The 17744-nt window shown below is 38.1% G+C and overlaps 1 protein-coding gene across 4 annotated transcripts in view; it reads left to right on the forward strand.

Moving 5' to 3' along the window:
* Nucleotides 1-6889, forward strand: part of LOC132379118 (transient receptor potential cation channel subfamily V member 6-like) — a 41674-nt gene extending 34785 nt beyond the window's left edge. For all 4 annotated transcript variants that reach the window (XM_059946706.1, XM_059946715.1, XM_059946716.1 and 1 more), the window contains 2 exons: nucleotides 5401-5510; nucleotides 5600-6889. In XM_059946706.1, the coding sequence (XP_059802689.1) occupies nucleotides 5401-5510; nucleotides 5600-5741 (252 nt within the window). In that variant the 3' untranslated portion in view covers nucleotides 5742-6889. The remainder of the gene's footprint in view (nucleotides 1-5400; nucleotides 5511-5599) is intronic.
* The last annotated feature ends 10855 nt before the right edge of the window (nucleotides 6890-17744 follow it).

The following is a 17744-nucleotide window of genomic DNA, read 5'->3' on the forward strand; positions in this document are numbered from 1 at the left end:
GACTCTTCATCTCATATTCTCAATATTATTTATTTATTATTATCATTTTGTTTTTCTTTTGTATTTGTACAGTTTGTTATCTTTTGACCACTGGCTGTTTGTCTGTCCTATTGTATCTCTTGTAACTACTGCATATGCCCTCAAGTAAACTAAACTCAAGATTGTATATGGTGACGTGGTGGAAGTCTTCATGTTTTACTGTTTTATGATATTGAACCACAGTGGATTTAATTTGGCTTTTTTGACACTGATCAACAGAGAAGACTCTTTCATGTCAAAGTGAATATAAATTTTGAAAAATTGGTCTAAATTTATTGTAATTATTAAACACAAAGTAATTAATTGAATAATTACTCACCCCTTTCAAATCAGTATTTGGTAGATACACTTTTGGTAGCAGTTACAGCCTTGAGTCTGTGTGGATAGGTCTCTATCAGCTTTGCACATCTGGGAACTGCAATTTTTCCCCATTCTTCTTTACAAAATTGCTCAACCTCTGACAGATTGCATGGGGATGTTGAGGGAACAGCCCTTTTCAGGTCTAGCTACTAATTCTCATTTGGATTGTGGTCTGGACTTTGACTTGGCCACTCCAGGACATTAACTCTGTTGTTTTTAAGCCATTTCTGCGTAGCTTTGGCTTTATGCTTGGGGTAATTGTCTTGCTAGAAAACAAATCTTCTCCCAAGTCAGTCCTCTTACAGAATGCATCATGTTTTCCTCCAGGATTTCCCTGTATTTTGCTGCATTCATATTACCCTCTACCTACTGCAATGAAGCATTCCTGCAGCATGCTTCACAATAAGGATGGTGTGTTTTTGATGATGTGCGTTTTTTGGCTTACACCAAATACAACGTTTAGTCTGATGGCAGGAAGCTCAATTTTGATTTCATCAGACTGTAGGACCTTCTTCCAGCTGACTTCCGATTCTCCCACATGCATTCTGGCAAACTCTAGCTGAGATTTCCTGTAAGTTTTCTTCAACAGTGGCTTTCACTTTGCCACTTTCCCATAAAGCTATGACTGGCGAAACACCTGAGCAACAATTGTATGTGCAGTTCCTCCCGTCTCAGCTATTGAAGCTTAGAACTCCTCGAGAGTTGTCATAGGTCTCTTGGTGGCCTCCCTCACTCATCTCCTTCTTGGATGGTCACTGAATTTTTGAGGATGGCCTGCTCTAGGCAGATTTACACCTGTGCCATATTCTTTCCATTTCTTGATGAATGACTTAACTGTACTCGAAGCGATATTCAGTGACTTAGAAACTTTCTTATATCCACCTCTTGGCTTATGCTTTTCAATAACCTTTTTGCAGAGTTGCTTGGAGGGTTCTTTTGTCTTCATGGTATAGTTTTTGCCAGGATACTGACTCACCAGCAGTTGGACCTTCCAGATACAGGTGTATTTTTACTACAGTCAATTGAATCACCCTGACTGCACACAGGTCTCCAAAAACTGAGCTCCATTTAACTGATTATCTGACTTCTACAACCAATTGTCTGTACCAGTGATGATTTGGTGTGCCATATTTAAGTGGGTGAACACTTATGCAACGATTATTTTGTGGTTTATATATGTACTTAACTTAGATCATTTTGTAGAGATTTGATTTCACTTTGACAAGAGTCTTTTTCTGTTGATCTGTATCAAATTGTAGTCAAATTGAATTCATTGTGATTCAATGTTGTAAAACAAAAAAATATGAAAACTTCCAAAGGGGGTGAATACTTTTTATAGACACTGTATATACTTGGATCATAAATTTATTTTTTACTGTGTAGTTCGGATAGTTTGTGTGTATTTTAATGCTAGGTGTATTATGGGTAAAGATGATGAATTAGAGTGTGGATCGGTACATGAAACTGAGAGTTGTGGCCATTTCAGAGACTTGGTTGAGAGTGGGCCAGAATTGGGTGCTTAATATTCTAGGATTTTGATATTTTAAAAAGATAGAGAGGGAAGTAAAAAGGGTGTGGGACAGCTGCACTACTAATCAGGGACAATATCACAGCAGCGCTCAAAGGGAACATATTGGAGGGCTTGTCCATTGAAGTGCCAATAAGAAACCTATATGTCACCATATATTACACCGACATTCATTTTCTTGCAGGCATTCACAATGAACACAAACGAGGACAGACTAACAACCAATGTGACAACAAATAATGCAAATACAAAATTAAAAACAATAATAATAGATAAATAAGTAATAAATAATATTGACAGAAGTATTTGTAGAAGCATTGAAAGTGAGTTCATAGGTTGTGAAATCAGTTCTGTGTTTGGGTGAGTGAAGTTATCTACTCTGGTTCAGCAACCTGATGGTTGAGAGGTAGCACTTGTTCTTGAACCTTGTGGAGAAGGTCCTGAGCTTCCTGAATGTCCTTCCTGATGGCAGCACTGAGAAGAAAGCTTGGCTTGAATGGTAGGGACCTTGATAATGGATGTCGAGAGGTAATGAATTTAGTTTTTGAAGGAAAAGGAAAAGTATATAAAGCTTAGGAACCCTGAACCAAGCAGAATGCTTGAAGATTATAAAGAAGCCAGAAAAGAACTCAAGAAAGGAATTAGGAAAGCCAAGAGGGTCCAAGAAAAACCTTTGGCAAGTAGTACTAAAGAGAATACCAAGGAATTCTATAGAGACCAAATGGTTAACTAGGGAGCAGGTAGGTTCATTCAAGGATAAAGGGAGGAATATTTGCTTCGATATGGTGGATGTGGGTGACGTTTTTAATAAGTACTTTACATTAGTGTTTATCAAGGAGAAGCACTGTGTTTATCGATAATAGGAAGATCAGTGCTGAGAGTATTAATATGCTAGGTCATTTCAAAGTAAAGGAGGGGGTAGTATTGAGTCTCTTAAAAAGCATTAAGGTAGATAAATCCCCAGGGCCTAATGGAATATGGCCCAAGTTATTGAAAGAGGCAAGAGAAGAGATTTCTGAGGCCATGACCAATATCTTCATGTCCTCTCTAGATACAGGCAGGGTCCCAGAGGACTGGTGAGTAGCAAATCTTATTCCATTATCCAAAAAGGGAACCACGGATAATGCTGGAAACTGCAGGCCATTGTGTCTCATGTCAGTGGTGGTGAAGTCTGTCTTACTAATATGATTGAGTTTTTTGATGAGGTGTCGAGGGTGATTGATGAAGGTAGAGCTGTGGTTGTGAAGGCTAAAATCCCTCATGGGTGGCTCAACCAGATGATTAAGATGCATAGACTCCATGGTGAATTTGCCATTTGGATTCAGGACTGGCATGCCATAGAAGACGGGATCTTCTTATTCTAGCTGGGGGTCTGTCATTAGTGGTGTTCCGCAGGGATCCATGCTGGGACCTATGCTGTTTGTGACGTATGTAAGTGACCTAGATGAAAATATAGATGGGTAGGTTAATAAGGTTGTAGATGATATGAAGATTGGTGGTGTTGTGGGTAACATAGAAGGCTGGTAAAGATTACAATGGGATATAGATGAATGAAGAAATGGCAGATTGCCTTTGGTAGATCAAATGCAAAGAGACAGTACATTGTTAACAGCAAAGTTCTTAACATTGTAGATGAGCAGAGGGGTCTTGGGGTCCAAGTTCATAGCTCCCTGAAAGTGATGCACAGGTTGATGGAGCAGTTAACAAGTCATATGGTATATTTTCCTTTGTTAGACAAGGCATTGATTTCAACAGTTGGGAATTTATGTTGCAGTTTTATTACACTCTCGTTAGACTGCATTTGGAGTATTGCATACAGTTCTGGTTGCCCCATTATAAGCAGCATGTTGAGGCTTTGAAGAGGGTGCAGAAGAGGTTTACTAGGATGCTTCCTTGATTAGAGGCCATGTGCTATAATGAGATGTTAGACAAACATAGGTTGTTTACTGTGGACTGCCAGAGGCTGAGGAGAGATCTGATCGAGATTTATAAAATTATGAGGGACCTAGATAGAGTAGACAGCCAGTATCTTTTTCCCAGTGTTGAAATATCTAGTACCAGAGGAGATGTATTAAAGGGGGGGGGGGGTAATTTCAAAGGGGATGTGAGAGGCAAGTCTTTTTTACATAGAGAGTAGTGGGTGCCTGGAATGTGCTGCCTGGGATGTGATATAGACAGATATTGGGGACTTTTAGAGATGTCTAGATAGGCACAAGAATGTGAAGAAAATAAAAGGATATGGACATTGGAGAGCAGAGGGGATTACTTTAGTTGGCCATTTCATTATTAATTTAATTAGTTTGACATAACATTGTGAACAAAAGGGTTTCCTGACGAAGGGTCTCGGCCCAAAAGGTCGACAGTGTTTCTTCCTATAGATGCTGCCAGGCCTGCTGCATTCCACCAGCATTTTGTGTGTGTTTCTGTGCTGCGCTGTTCTATGTTCTATTGTTGATCCTTATCTGCATTTAGGCATGGATAATAAATACCAGCAGATATGAACGATATATTGCCAGAAACATCCACATCCCATGCAAAAAATAAAGAGCAAAATACAAAATTAATCAGAATATTTTATTTTTCCCATGCCTAATATAGAAAAATGAACAACCAATTTTGACTCATTTCCAATAATGCTATGTGTTTGTGTGCATGTCAGCAGAGAATATCACATAGTTCAAAAAAGCATAAAAGTAAGGAACAGGTATAAATCATAGGGCCAAGTGGCCCCTTGAACATGAACGCTGTTCAACAAGACCTTGTTGAGCCCAACTATTTTCCTGTATTACCCCCATTTCAGATGATTCCTTGAAAATCAATAAACTTATGGATATCTGTTTTGAATACGATCGATGACTGAACCTCTCCAATCCACCGGGATAGAGAATTCTCTATTGAGTGAAGAACTTTGTCCACATTTCAATTCTCAGTGGTTTGCCTTTGAGCTTGTGATTCCTATTTCTGGATTCCTTAGCTCGAGGAACATTCTCCTCTATCTCTATCTGATCAACTAACCTATGTGACCTGTCAGAGATAGTAACCTATCCCTGTGACAGCCCTGTTAAGTCTCAACGTTCCGACACTGAGAAGGACACTTTTACTTTATTTTCATTATCCAACTTTCAAACATTAATATATTTCCCTCAAGCCAATGGGTTCCAAACTTTTTCACCATCCTCTTGTGTGGCATCTTTTCATAAGCCTTTTGAGAATCAAATGCAGTATGGAATCCATGCAGTGGTTCCTTCTTGTCTACTCTTCTGGTTAGAGCTCAAAGGAATCCAGTAGATAAGCCAAACACTTTTTCCCTTTGTAAATCCACATTGTATTTCCTTAGTCATATTATTTTAAGTGTCTCAATCTCGCATCCTTTGTAGATTGCTTCATTTCCTTAGCTATTGATACAGCTTCTTAGATTTTGTATATATCAAGACCAATTCCTGATTTATGCATTAATTGTTTATCATTATTAGTTTGCAGCTGTCATACTTCTTCTAGAGCAGCGAGTGCCAGGATTTCTAAAGGTTCGCTCTGGAGTTCCAGGAGCTTTGCTAGGCTTTGATGATAACAAGTGGTATATTGGGTATATAGAAAATTGTATTTCTACAATTTTTATTCCAATTCAAAGTTAGTTTTACAAGTAAGGTTTACATCTGAACATTTCTAATGCAGGGTTGAAGAGATACTTCCAGAGTCAGAAGAACAGACCAGCGCCAGTGTTCAAATATCAAAAAACATGAAATGGGATAGAGTAAGAAAAAACCTTAGCAGAATCATCAGACTGAAAGATTCTGCTGAATCTACTAGACTGTAAGAAAGCATTAATGCTGAAATAGTTGCATCTCTTGAACTATGTTCCTTCTTTACAATTGCTAAATCTATGTTAATTATTTTTAATGAATATAGAGTTTAAAAAATCAATACTGGTTATTTTTCTGAAAATATTGCATCATTACTTATATCTCCATTGGACCATTTTTTAATTTAGCAGTGACACAAGACTGCAGATGCTTGAATCTGTAGCAAAATATAAACTGGAGGAACTCAGCAGACCACAGGGCATTTGTGGGGAAAAGGTATGGTCAACATTCCAAATCAAGACCCTGCATCACTGATGGTGAAGGGCCTCAACCCAAAACATCAGCCATTACTTTGCCTCTGCTGATGCCCCTTGATCTGTTGAGTACGTGTAGTAGTTTATTTTTGCTTAAAATTTAAGAGTTGCTTCCTCCAACTCTTTATCTTGGAACTTTTAGTTTCAATGTTTCTATGTTTCATATGTCAAGACTTAAAGTAGCAATTTACTGTTCTTTGCGATCAACTTATTTTGCTTGTGTCATTAGGAACCTGTGCAGGAAAGTAGCAGGATTAAGATTAGAGAAATAGATGATAAATTTCACTACAATGGGCCAAAAGGGATTCCTTTAGATTCTATAATTGTCACTACCTTTGGTCAGTTTACTAGTTACTAATAATGCCACCAGTTATCCATGCAATACGCTAACCCTAATGGTAACCCTTACACACAATCAATTTCTTTTTGAGAAACGATCACAAATCCTTTATTTCATTGCTTACACCCAACAAGGAAAATACACCAGTAATTTTGCAGTTTAATGTTTGGTATAGTTGTTTATTTAACTAAATTTACAAACATAATGGATTAAAAAATGAACAGCATACATAAAACAAGTTGTAAATTCTTTTAACCTCATGCTATATTTGTTCTTGAGCAATTTCAGAGTCTTGTCATCAGTAAGCTGTAGGATCACTCTTTTTATGTGATAAAGGATCATTCTTTTTATGTGGTAGGAAGGATCAAAAAAATTCAGAAAAACGCATTTTGTGTTGATTATCTGTGCAATTTCTATACTCATTGTGCTATTGTGATAATTTGTTGTATTTCACTATTTTATGTAGAAGAGATCACAAACTAATGATCGGTAAATGTTTCTGAGAATATATATGTACAGTGTATGATTTGTTAATATTTACAGTGCTTAAATTGAAGTTTCAATCCTATCCTACAAACTTATTCACAAGGTTCTGTGCTTTCGTGAAAATGTCTGATCAGTTATTCTTGATTGATTCTCATGATGATGGAGTTGTTTTATCAGGAAAAATGGAGCAAGGTGGGTTCATGGTGTTTGACTCTAAGCACTGATGTAGTTGAAACAAGATATTTGACCAGGCGGAGGCCTTGAAGATGTTTCCACCAGTGGATGTGCCCGGAGTATTCGGCATTTTCACAAGATGAAGGACCAATGACCAGACTAAGATGAGAAGGAATTTCTCATCTCTGTGGGTTGTAAATCTTTGGAACTCTCTACTCCAATTGCTGAATCTTTAAGTAGACTCAAGTAGGATCATTTTTTTGGATTAGTGGTACAATGAGTGTACAGGAAAATAAAGCTGAGGCCAACACTGAGATCAGCTATGAGCCTGTTATAAGAGAAGAAACTCCAAGGTGTGTATAGCCTACTCCCACTTTTACTTCTAATGCTCTCACATTTGTCAGCATGACTTTTGTTTTACTGATTCATATTTTAAATATCAAAATGAATACTCTCATGCTCGACATATGACAATGTAAATTTACCATCTCTTCTGCTTTTAATCCATGATAGTGACTGGCTGCATAGGCTCAAGCAGTATCATAGTACATGAGATCCCCTCATTATAAGGGGCCCCTTCCAATTTTCTGTATGTGAAGCTGGATTATCTATACAAGCATTAAGAAAGAAAGTTGAAAATAAAATGGTTTATTTATTTATGTTTTTCACATAAATTCTGTGAGAGTGAACTTTATTCCTTATCTCAGATTTTTGCATAGTGATTTGTGAATTCTGTTGAAGCCATATTTCCGCAATCTGAATGCCAGTAAAATAGGAGTCACATGTTAGGTTTCTTGCATTGAAAAGTATGTAACAAAGTAGTCTTTAAAATCACTGTAGTTTGGAAGCACGTAATCAAATAGTATTTATACATTATGCCCCAATCTTGATGGTGTTGAGCACTAAAAAGTGAAGAGACCTTAGGACTTTATTGGAGACGAGCATGAACTAAGATGATTGAGAAGATTTTGCTCAACCAATATTGCTTAACAATCTTGTGTCAAGTATTTCCTTCAAAGCACTTTTGAATAAAGTATTGCAAATTTAATTTCATTATACATAGATATTATTTATTTTGTAGACAAGTTATGCACAAATAACACTTGTATAATGCTTTAGTAATTTTGTAGATATAGCATATTTATGGAAGTTAAAAGTAGCTTATTAAAAATACATAATAAAGTGATACAAAAATACTCAAAACTCTTATTTCTCAGTGTTAGTATTAAAAATGTCACAATGCCTTACAATTAGAAAATTAAATGATTGATGTTTTTGTAGTCACAAAATTATGCACATTTTGGAGTTCACAGGAGTTTCTGAAGGACCATCATCAGCTGGCAATTTAGGAATACCATCTAAAGTTTTCAGTTTTGGCAATGAAGAGAAAACTCTAAAAATAAAGAACCACACAATTAAAAATAACCAGTTTGTTATTGGTTCAGTGTAATACTTACGGGTTTCGACCAGCTACTCATAGGCCAGCTATCCAATGCTAATGGCCAGCATGTTCCCAGCTTTCAATCTTGTAGGATTCAATAATGAACACTTATAGAAAGAGTATAAAGCAGAAAATGGTTTGTGACCCAAGTTTTAATGTTATCTCACACTTGTTTGCATTGAATTCTAACTTTAATTTTTCAGTCTATTTTTCCAGCTGGTCTAGATCCCACTGCAAGCTTTGGTAATCTTCCTTGCTGTTGAATACAACCCCAATCTTAGTGTCATCTGCAAATTTGCTGATCCAGTTTACCACATTATCATCCAGATCATTGATATAGATGACAAACAAAAATGGACCTTGCACTGATATCTGTGGCACTCCACTAGTCACAGACCTCCAGTCAGAGAGGCAGCCATCTACAACCACTCTCTGGCTTCTTCTATGAAGCCAGCTTTTAATCCAATTTACTACCTAATGCTAAGCTAATGAGCATTCTTGAGCAATCTTCCATGCGGGACCCTGTCAAAGACCTTGCTGAAGTCCATGTAGACAGCATTCACTGCCTTGCTTTCAAAGGTCGAATTTAAAGCAAGGCGTTGAATCAACTTTCCTGCTAACTCCATCAAAAAAACACAATCTGGTCCCTGAGAACACCTTCCAATAACCTTCCCACTATTGAGGTCAGGTTCATTGGGCTTATTCTTAGAGCCTTTCTTAAACAACAGAACAACATTAGCTATCTTCCAATTTTCCAGCACCTCAACCATGGCTAAGGACGTCTTAAATATCTCTGCTAGGTCCCCTGCAATTTCTGCATTAACCTCCCACAGGGTGCAATGAAATACTTTGTTAGGACATGGCGATTTCATAATTCCCTTGAAACTAATGGCATTATAATCACTTGATGCAAAGTGTTCCCCGACACAAACTTCAGTCACCTGCCCTCTCTCATTCCCTATTAGGAGATATGGTATTGCACTCCGTAGTTGGGACTTTTATGTACTGATTAAGAAAACTTTTCTGAACATTTGACAAACTCTTTCCTACTTAGCCCTTTTACAGTATGGGAGTCCCAATCAATATGTGTAAATTTAAAATCACCTTCTATAACCAACTTAAGTTTCTTGCAACAGTCTGCAATCTCTCTGCAAATTTGCTCCTCTACATTCATGTTGGGTGATCTATAATCCCATTAATGTGGTCATGCCTTTCTTATTCCTCAGTTTTGTCCATAAAGCCTCAGTAAACGAAGTCTCCAGTCTGTCTTGACAGAGTACTGATGTGACATTTTCCCTGACTAATAGTGCTACCCCTCCCACTCTAACATGTCGAAAACAGTGGAACCCCAGAACATTAGGCTGCCAGTCCTGCCTCTCCTGCAACCAAGTCTCACTGATGGCTATGATGTCATAATTCCGATGCCATGCCCCAAGCTCATCCACCTCTCCAATAACACTCCTTGCATTGAACTATACACAGCTCAGAACATTAGTCCCACCATGCTCAACCTTTTCATCCCTGTCCTTATATGTAGGCTTATCTTGCTGCACAATCACACCACTATCTGTTCTAGTGCTTTGGTTCCCATCCACCTTCATCTCTAGATTACTAAATTCAACAAATTTCTTTATGTATCCAGAATAAACACAAGATTCTATTTGTACAGAGCCGATATTTTATAAAGGTTAATCATCATTGTTGATTTTGTAGCCTATGTTTTTGTAACCACTTTCTCTCTTGTTCTCCCTCTTGCAATAAGGTATTTTATGATTTATCAATATTCACAATGCTTTTTTTTTCACTATGTCAGTTTCACAATATATCTGACTTTTTGTTGTAACAGATACCACGCTATTCTCCATGCATAGGAATGCCCATCACTCACTCTATCCAGTCTTTTCAATTAATGAAAATTTACTTACTAAGACATTTTCCAGGAATGTATCCCTTTTGAAAATGAATGAATGACTGAATACACACACATACACCCGGTGATGATGTCAAAACAGTGCTTTGATTGCTTTCTTATGTTTGGTTTCCATTATGTTGTAGCCAATGACAATTGTATACTTAGCAAGTTATTTATTTCCTCTGTTATACAGTGCACAGCCTGCAGCTTGGCTGTGATTGATGCACATTCACACTAAAAAAGCAATTTTCAGTAATACCTAACAGTGAGTATGTAATATTCACTGACCTCCCTGAGATCTGAGAATCTAGAATTATCCGCAACATTACCAGACCTTCTCCAAAGTCCTTTGGACTCTTAAACTCCTTTTTGCTGTTCCCATACATTTCTGCTTGCTCAAAATACTGCAAACTCCTGGGATGAAATCATAGCACTTCTAGAGATCTGACCACCTTGTCAGCTTCTAGGACTCAGAGCTATATATTTTATTGTCTTTGGGAGCTCTATAAGTTTGCAGTTAACATTCACGTGACTTTTCTGTGCTCTTAAAAATTGTATTATGTAAATAAAATTTCAGTTAAAGGGTATTTTAATTTGCTTTACGCAGATAAGTCGATTTTAAGAAGTAAGAATTCTCAACAATTCTCATTAATGGTCACTCTACCATCAATTATGAAGTAATTATGGTCATAATCATTAAACAGTTAAATAGAGTACTACACCAAAGAAAGAGGCCATTTGGGCCAGGTTGACCTGATCTTCTGCCTAGTCTCATCGACCTGCACCCATGCCATATCCCTCCAAACCTCTCCAATCCAGCTATCTATTTGTACTTCCCTTAAAATTTTACAATTGTGCCTGTATCTACCACTTCTATTGGCAGTTTGTTTCACATCATACTGCCCTCTGGGTGAAGATGGTCTCCCTCATTTCACCTTTCACCCTAAACCTGTGATTCCTAATTCTAGTCACACCCAACCTGAGGGGAAAAGACCTGCATACATTTACGCTATCTATGCACCTCTATTTTTGTTTGTCTCTGTAAGATCTCCCTGTATTGTCCTGTGCTTAGGGGAGTAAAGTCCTAAACTATTCAACTTTTTCCTATAGCTCAGGTCCTCAACATTTCTGTATATTTTGTCTACTCTCTTCCAAGTTTATTAATATCCTTCTTGTTGGTGGAGTGACCAGAAGTGCACACAATACTCTTAAACTTGGCCTCCTCAAATGACCCCTTTTCCCCATATAGTTAAAGGTTTTCCCAGCAAATTAATATGCACATACCTGGATCGATACTTATCCTGAAATTCACAAGGATTCCTTCTTAATGTAAGTGATTCTATCGGAGATGGCCCAAGTTCATGAAGTCCTTTTAAAGTCTTTATATTATTTTCAGATAATGACAGGTGCTGAATTTGGGGAATTTTCGGCAGTTGTTTAAAAGATGTTAAATAGTTTTTGTTCAGATTCAGTTCTTTACATCTGCAAAAAAAAATATGTTAGAATCTGCAAGACAGCCGATTTTATGTAAAAGCACAAAATCAAAGCAGTAATTACATAAAATTCTCAATAATGAGAAACAGAAATCAGGTACCTGGGGAAAGAGAATTAAATTTTAAGATCGAAGGTCAGAATTCATTTTGCTCTTTCTACTAAAACTAAAATGGCTGGTTTCCCAGTCAGAATCTTAAGGAACAAAGTACAACAATTCAGAAAGGAAACAAAATATTTGTGAAGAATGTGGTCCTGAGTGTAGACTGAACAACTGAAAGGTACCACAGTGAATAGGCTATCTGTATATCCTTTCTCAAAAGTGAGGCACAATTGCACATTTGGCAGCAGTAATAAAGAGTTAATAGGATTAAATCAGAGGCATCAAAATGAATGAAATGGGAGCCATGTACCAACTCATCCAGGCCAAAGCCTAGGATAAGCATTAATGCTCCTCACCTGAAGAAAAGGACAGGTCAGAAGCACAAATTATAAAAAGATAAATTAACAATTTAGTTATCGCCATGTTGATCATACTCCACAAGCTATCTGGGCAACCATTATGACCAGAAGATACAGTAGGTGTGGAGTTTGTGAAGGAAGATTTTGCTTTCTCATCATGAATTGAACCTCTAGGAGCTTGAACCTGATTATCTTGGCCTGGGCAGAAGGAGAGTAAAGAGAGGAAGCAAAAATGTGGATAAATTAAAGGACAACCCTACATGATTGAGAAATATGTAAAACATGTAGCAAGTACTTTAAAATGGCTCTATATAAATACTGGGACTAATGAAAATAAAATCTGCATCTACGGGGTGGAATATTAGTTATTAACCCTTTACCTTGGCAGCCTGACAGAGCTAAGGTCTGTCAGAAAATTGTCCACCAGTTGAAGCTTTTCCACTCGAATCAACCTGCGAAGAATCTTATAAAAATTTTCCAGCTGATAAGGATCACCAAGACCCTGATAGGACAAGTTTACTTCCTATATGATAAGAATTAAATATAATGATTATGAAGAGACTTGTAAAATATAATGGTTTACCTTCAAGTAATTTTGTGAATTGTCTTAAAGCAATTGCAGCACTACAATTTTATTTCAATTTGTTTTGCTCTTTGGAGCAAGAAACATCCAATTATACAATCCAATTGCACTGTTGTAAAGTGATTTTGACTGCTTTTATTATAACGTCTGTTAAGACCTCCAGGAGGCCATTGATTCAGCAATAAGATAGTCATTTCAACTGCTTAGCCTATGATTTTCTTTCAAACAGATAACTCAGACTTGCCTGAACTTTTATGTGGAAGATTATCTGACTCTTGCTGCATATCAGATTACTAAAGTTGAAATTGTCTTTGTATTTTAAACCACTCTGACCCATCAACTTCCACATTTCATCTATAACATGCACTCAATCAGGTTTAAACATTTAAGGCTTTAAATTCAGCTGTAATTTTTCTATATGCAAAAGGACTACTGGTATTTACCTTTTTTTATATGAAGACTGGTCTGAGATATCCAGTATGTGCTGTTAAATAGCAAAGGTCAGAACTAAATAACAGGGTCAGGGTCCTAAATTTTTTGGTTTCTTCTTCGGCTGTCCATCGATTTTCGATGATGACTGAGTCCTGGGCAAGGTTGTTTGCAAGACCTGCAGTTGCCCATGCTGCAAGTCTCCCCTCTCTACGCCATTGATATTGTCCAAGGGAAGGGCATTAGGACCCATACAACGTGGCACCGGTGTTGTCGCGGAGCAATGTGTGGTTAACTGCCTTGCTCAAGGACACAACATGCTGCCTCAGCTAAGACTCGAACTAGCAACCTTGAGATCACTAGACCAATGCCTTATCTATGTGCCACACAATCTTTTGGTTTACTGCACCACTGAAGTTCGTATAGAGTCTATTGACAGTCCAGTCATCAGAGTTTATATTGGAGATTTGCCTCATCAGGCTTAGCTACAAAAGGCCTGGTGTAGGATCCAGACCTCGTGGATTAGGAGGAAAGGAATGGGCACCGGCCAATGTGAACTGAATAGTTCTGGTTTGCTGTGCTCCACACAACATTGAGGTTGGGCCTGAAGGAGGAACAAGACAAAGTTCTCAAAATCTCTTAGGTTTCTAATTTCTTCTCCTCTTCACCTAAATTAATCCAACAAAAAGCAGGGTAATCAGGTCAATGTTCACATAGTTGTCTGTGATTATGATATTAATGAAGAGTTCACCTGGGTGTACAACTCTGGGATTAAACTCCAAAAGAACTACCCTTTCCTCCTCCATTCACAATGACCCAGTACACAGCAGGGCTGCAACCAACCAGCCCTTCAACATTCTACACTCATTCCCATCAATTCACCTCCTCCCACAGATCATCAAGCTCCAATCAATGAAGAATGTACAAAACAAGATGGAAGAAAAGAGCAGCATTGTGATTAAATAATTAACTGAGGCCTTAAAAAAAACATTGTCTTAAATACCCTTCCATTTACCCTTGTGCAATTACAAAACCAAGGTCTTTCTTTGTGTTTTGCTTTCAGATAATATGTTCCAGGTGACTTCAGCAGAAATAGAAGCAGGCTGCCTAGGTCCTTGCTTTGGTTGCTGTGATATTCTTGGCCAATGTGTTTTGGACCCAAGAGGCCCCCCATCAAGTTCTGATCCACCTGCAGTGGTGTAGAGGCAGTCCAGGCCACTGGCTGCATGTGGGTGACCAACTCAGAAATCAGTCATGGATAAGAAATACTCTGACTGGAATCTCCACCATTAGGATACCTTTGCCATCAGTTGGCCTTTGAATGTGGGACTTATCAAACCATTTATCAGATTCCTTCAATATGCAAATAAGATCGTTTATTGCTAAGTCTCACCAGGCAGTTCTCCCAGTTTTCAAGTGCTTTTCGTTTCAATGCATCTTCATTCTGCCTTTCCTTATTCGCTGGTCTTCCTCCATCTTTGAAAAACAGATCTTCAGGTGGTGGACCTATCACATGGAGATTTTTTTGATTTAAAATGTATAACAAGTGATTTTGAAGAATGTTCATTGGACTCTCAAGTCTTTAACCATAAGTGTTTTATAATAACTGGTAGATTTTGGCTCCAGGACTCATCAGTTCACTTGGGAACATTCTGAAGGCAATTGCAATAACTTCCACCTTAGAATTTTAATATGCTATCTCACAGAAGTCTGATTCTAAAAAAAAATAATTAAATATATTTTACTGAAGGAAAAGGTGAAGATTACAATGGGGATGTTGAAGTTCTTATTTTGAAGTTCATGAACAACGTATTACAGGGGAAACATCTGGAGATAGAGTAAACTAAATGGTAATGAATTTGTGGCCAGTTCAATTTCTGCCCATTGATTTTAATAAGGAGAATTGAACAGGGTATGAAACAAGTTGCCAAGAGTTTTTTTTTACCTATTTTGTGCCTCAGTGAAAACCAATTTCATCTTCTGTTTAATTTGTTTATTCTGGCTAAATTTCTATTGAAGTGAAGTGTTGATTAATAAATGAACATCCCATCTGTAAAATAAGACAACGTCATCAGGATCTAATCCATTTTGTTGTTGTCAGTTTATTATAAAAGCACTTCCGAGTACTAGCTCAGTAGAGCTTTATTTCTCTAGACCAGGGGTGGGCAAACTTTTTGACTTGTGGGCCACAAAGTGTTCTAAAATTTGACAGGGGGGCCGGACCAGGAGCAGATGGATGGAGTGTTTTGGTAATACACCTCATAAGAGAAAATAAAATATCATGGGATATGTAGAAAACAGGTGCTTTAATTTCAATTGAAAATGAACAAATGCATTACAACAAAATATCTGTCTTTGAAGTCCCATGGTATTTAGCTATTTATTGAAATGACTTTTAAAACACTGAAAATTAAATGAATAAAATACAGCTTTTTTAATAGTAACGGTTATTATTTTAAAGCACTGAAAATTCTGTTATCCTTCAAGATATTATCATCATCACTCTCCTCCTGACTGTCTTTATTTCAAAAACGGTAGGAGATGCAGGTCTACTTGTCCTGCTCCTTCTTATTCAATTGTCCCCTGTGCCAATACTCAACAACGACCAGCACAAAGACAGAACAGTGAGAGCGCGCCAGTATGCGGAGCGCGTTATTTGATCTAGAGCGCATTTTTTTATTTTGAGAACGTACGTGCACCTGCGCACTACTCATGTCCATCACTTAACAGAAATGACATGTAACATGTAAGGCTTATTGAAAAAAATATTTTCAAATGCATTTTTTACATAACACAACGAAGAAACTTATTTTTGATTTCAGTGGGAACAGTGTTGTTGGTCTCCCTTTTTAGCCAGCGCATCAAAGTCTGGATTTAGTTTTGTTGTGGCGATTCTCAGGATGGATCTGAGGTGTTGGTCAGTTAACTTGGATCTGTGGCTGGCTTTGTTGATGTTCATGACGCTGAACGCCTGTTCACACAAATAGGTCGAGCCGAACAAAGAGTAAAGCGCAAATGTGGAGTAATACGCTGCACCTCAACAAAGGTCAATGTATATAGAGTGCGTCATCTATTGGGAAAACGCCAGAACTGCGGGGAAAAAACGTTAACAAGGTTTATTAATATAATTTCATCAAGTTCTGCGGGCCGGATTAAAAAGCTTAACGGGCCACATATGGCCTGCGGGCCGTAGTTTGCCCAAGCCTGCTCTAGACTCTGGCACTGAGTCTAGCTCTGTGACTCAGAGGGGTAGGGGTGTGAAGAGGAGAGCTGTGGTGATAGGGGATTCAATAGCTAGGGGAACAGAAGGTGGTTCTATGCATGAGAATGAGATTCCCAGATAGTATGTTGCCTCCCAGGTGCCAGAGTTCAGGAGACCTCAGACTGAGTTCTCAGCATTCTTAAGTGGGTGGGTGAGCAGCTAGAGGTCACGGTTCATGTAGGTAACAGTGACATAGGTAGGTCAAGTGATGAGGTTCTGCAAAGTGAGTTCAGGGAGTCGGGTGCTAAGTTAAAGGACAGGGCCTCCAGGATTGTGATCTCTGGATTGCTACCGTAAAAAGATCATACAGTTTTACACATGACTAAGGAGTTGCTGTAAGAGGGAGGATTTCTGGATTATTGACCTCTCTTCCAGGGAAGGTGAGAACTGTACAGAAGAAACAGTTTACACTGAACTGGAGGGGAATAATATCCCAGCGGGGAGGTTTGCTAGTGTTGCACAGGGAAGTTCAAACTAATGTTGCAAAGGGATGGAAACCCTAATGCCAGAACAGATAGTGGAGAGGTTGTGGAGTCAGATGTTGGTAAGACCTTAGAGAAAGTCAAGAGACTGAGCATGGTATGAGTAATGTTCTAAGCTATGTATATTTCATTCAAGAAGTATTGTAGGAAAGGCAGATGAATTCAGTCCATGTATCAACATATGGAATTATGATATTGTAGCCACTAGTGAGACTTGGTTGTGGGAGGGGCTGGATAGGCATCTCAAAATTCCAGGTTTCTGTAGTTTAAGAGCATCCCTCTAGCAATGAAGACCAAAATTTCATTTGCCTTCTTGCTGCACCTGCAAACCAACCTTTTGTGATTCATGCACAAGCATTGCCAAGCCCTTCTGCACAGCAGCGTGCTGCAATCTTTTACTATTTAAATAATAATCTGCTCTTCCACTTTTCCTTCCAAAGTGGATGACCTCGCATTTACTAACATTGTACTCCATCTGCCAGACCCTTGCCCACTCACTTAACCTATCTATATCTCTCTGCAGACTCTCCATATCTTCTGCACAATTTGCTTTTCCACTTAATTTAGTGTCATCAGCAAACTTAGATACACTACACTCGGTCCCCTCTTCCAGATCATTAATGTATATTGTGAACAGTTGC

Source organism: Hypanus sabinus, chromosome 2 (assembly GCF_030144855.1).
Source record: "Hypanus sabinus isolate sHypSab1 chromosome 2, sHypSab1.hap1, whole genome shotgun sequence".
Taxonomy (NCBI): domain Eukaryota; kingdom Metazoa; phylum Chordata; class Chondrichthyes; order Myliobatiformes; family Dasyatidae; genus Hypanus; species Hypanus sabinus.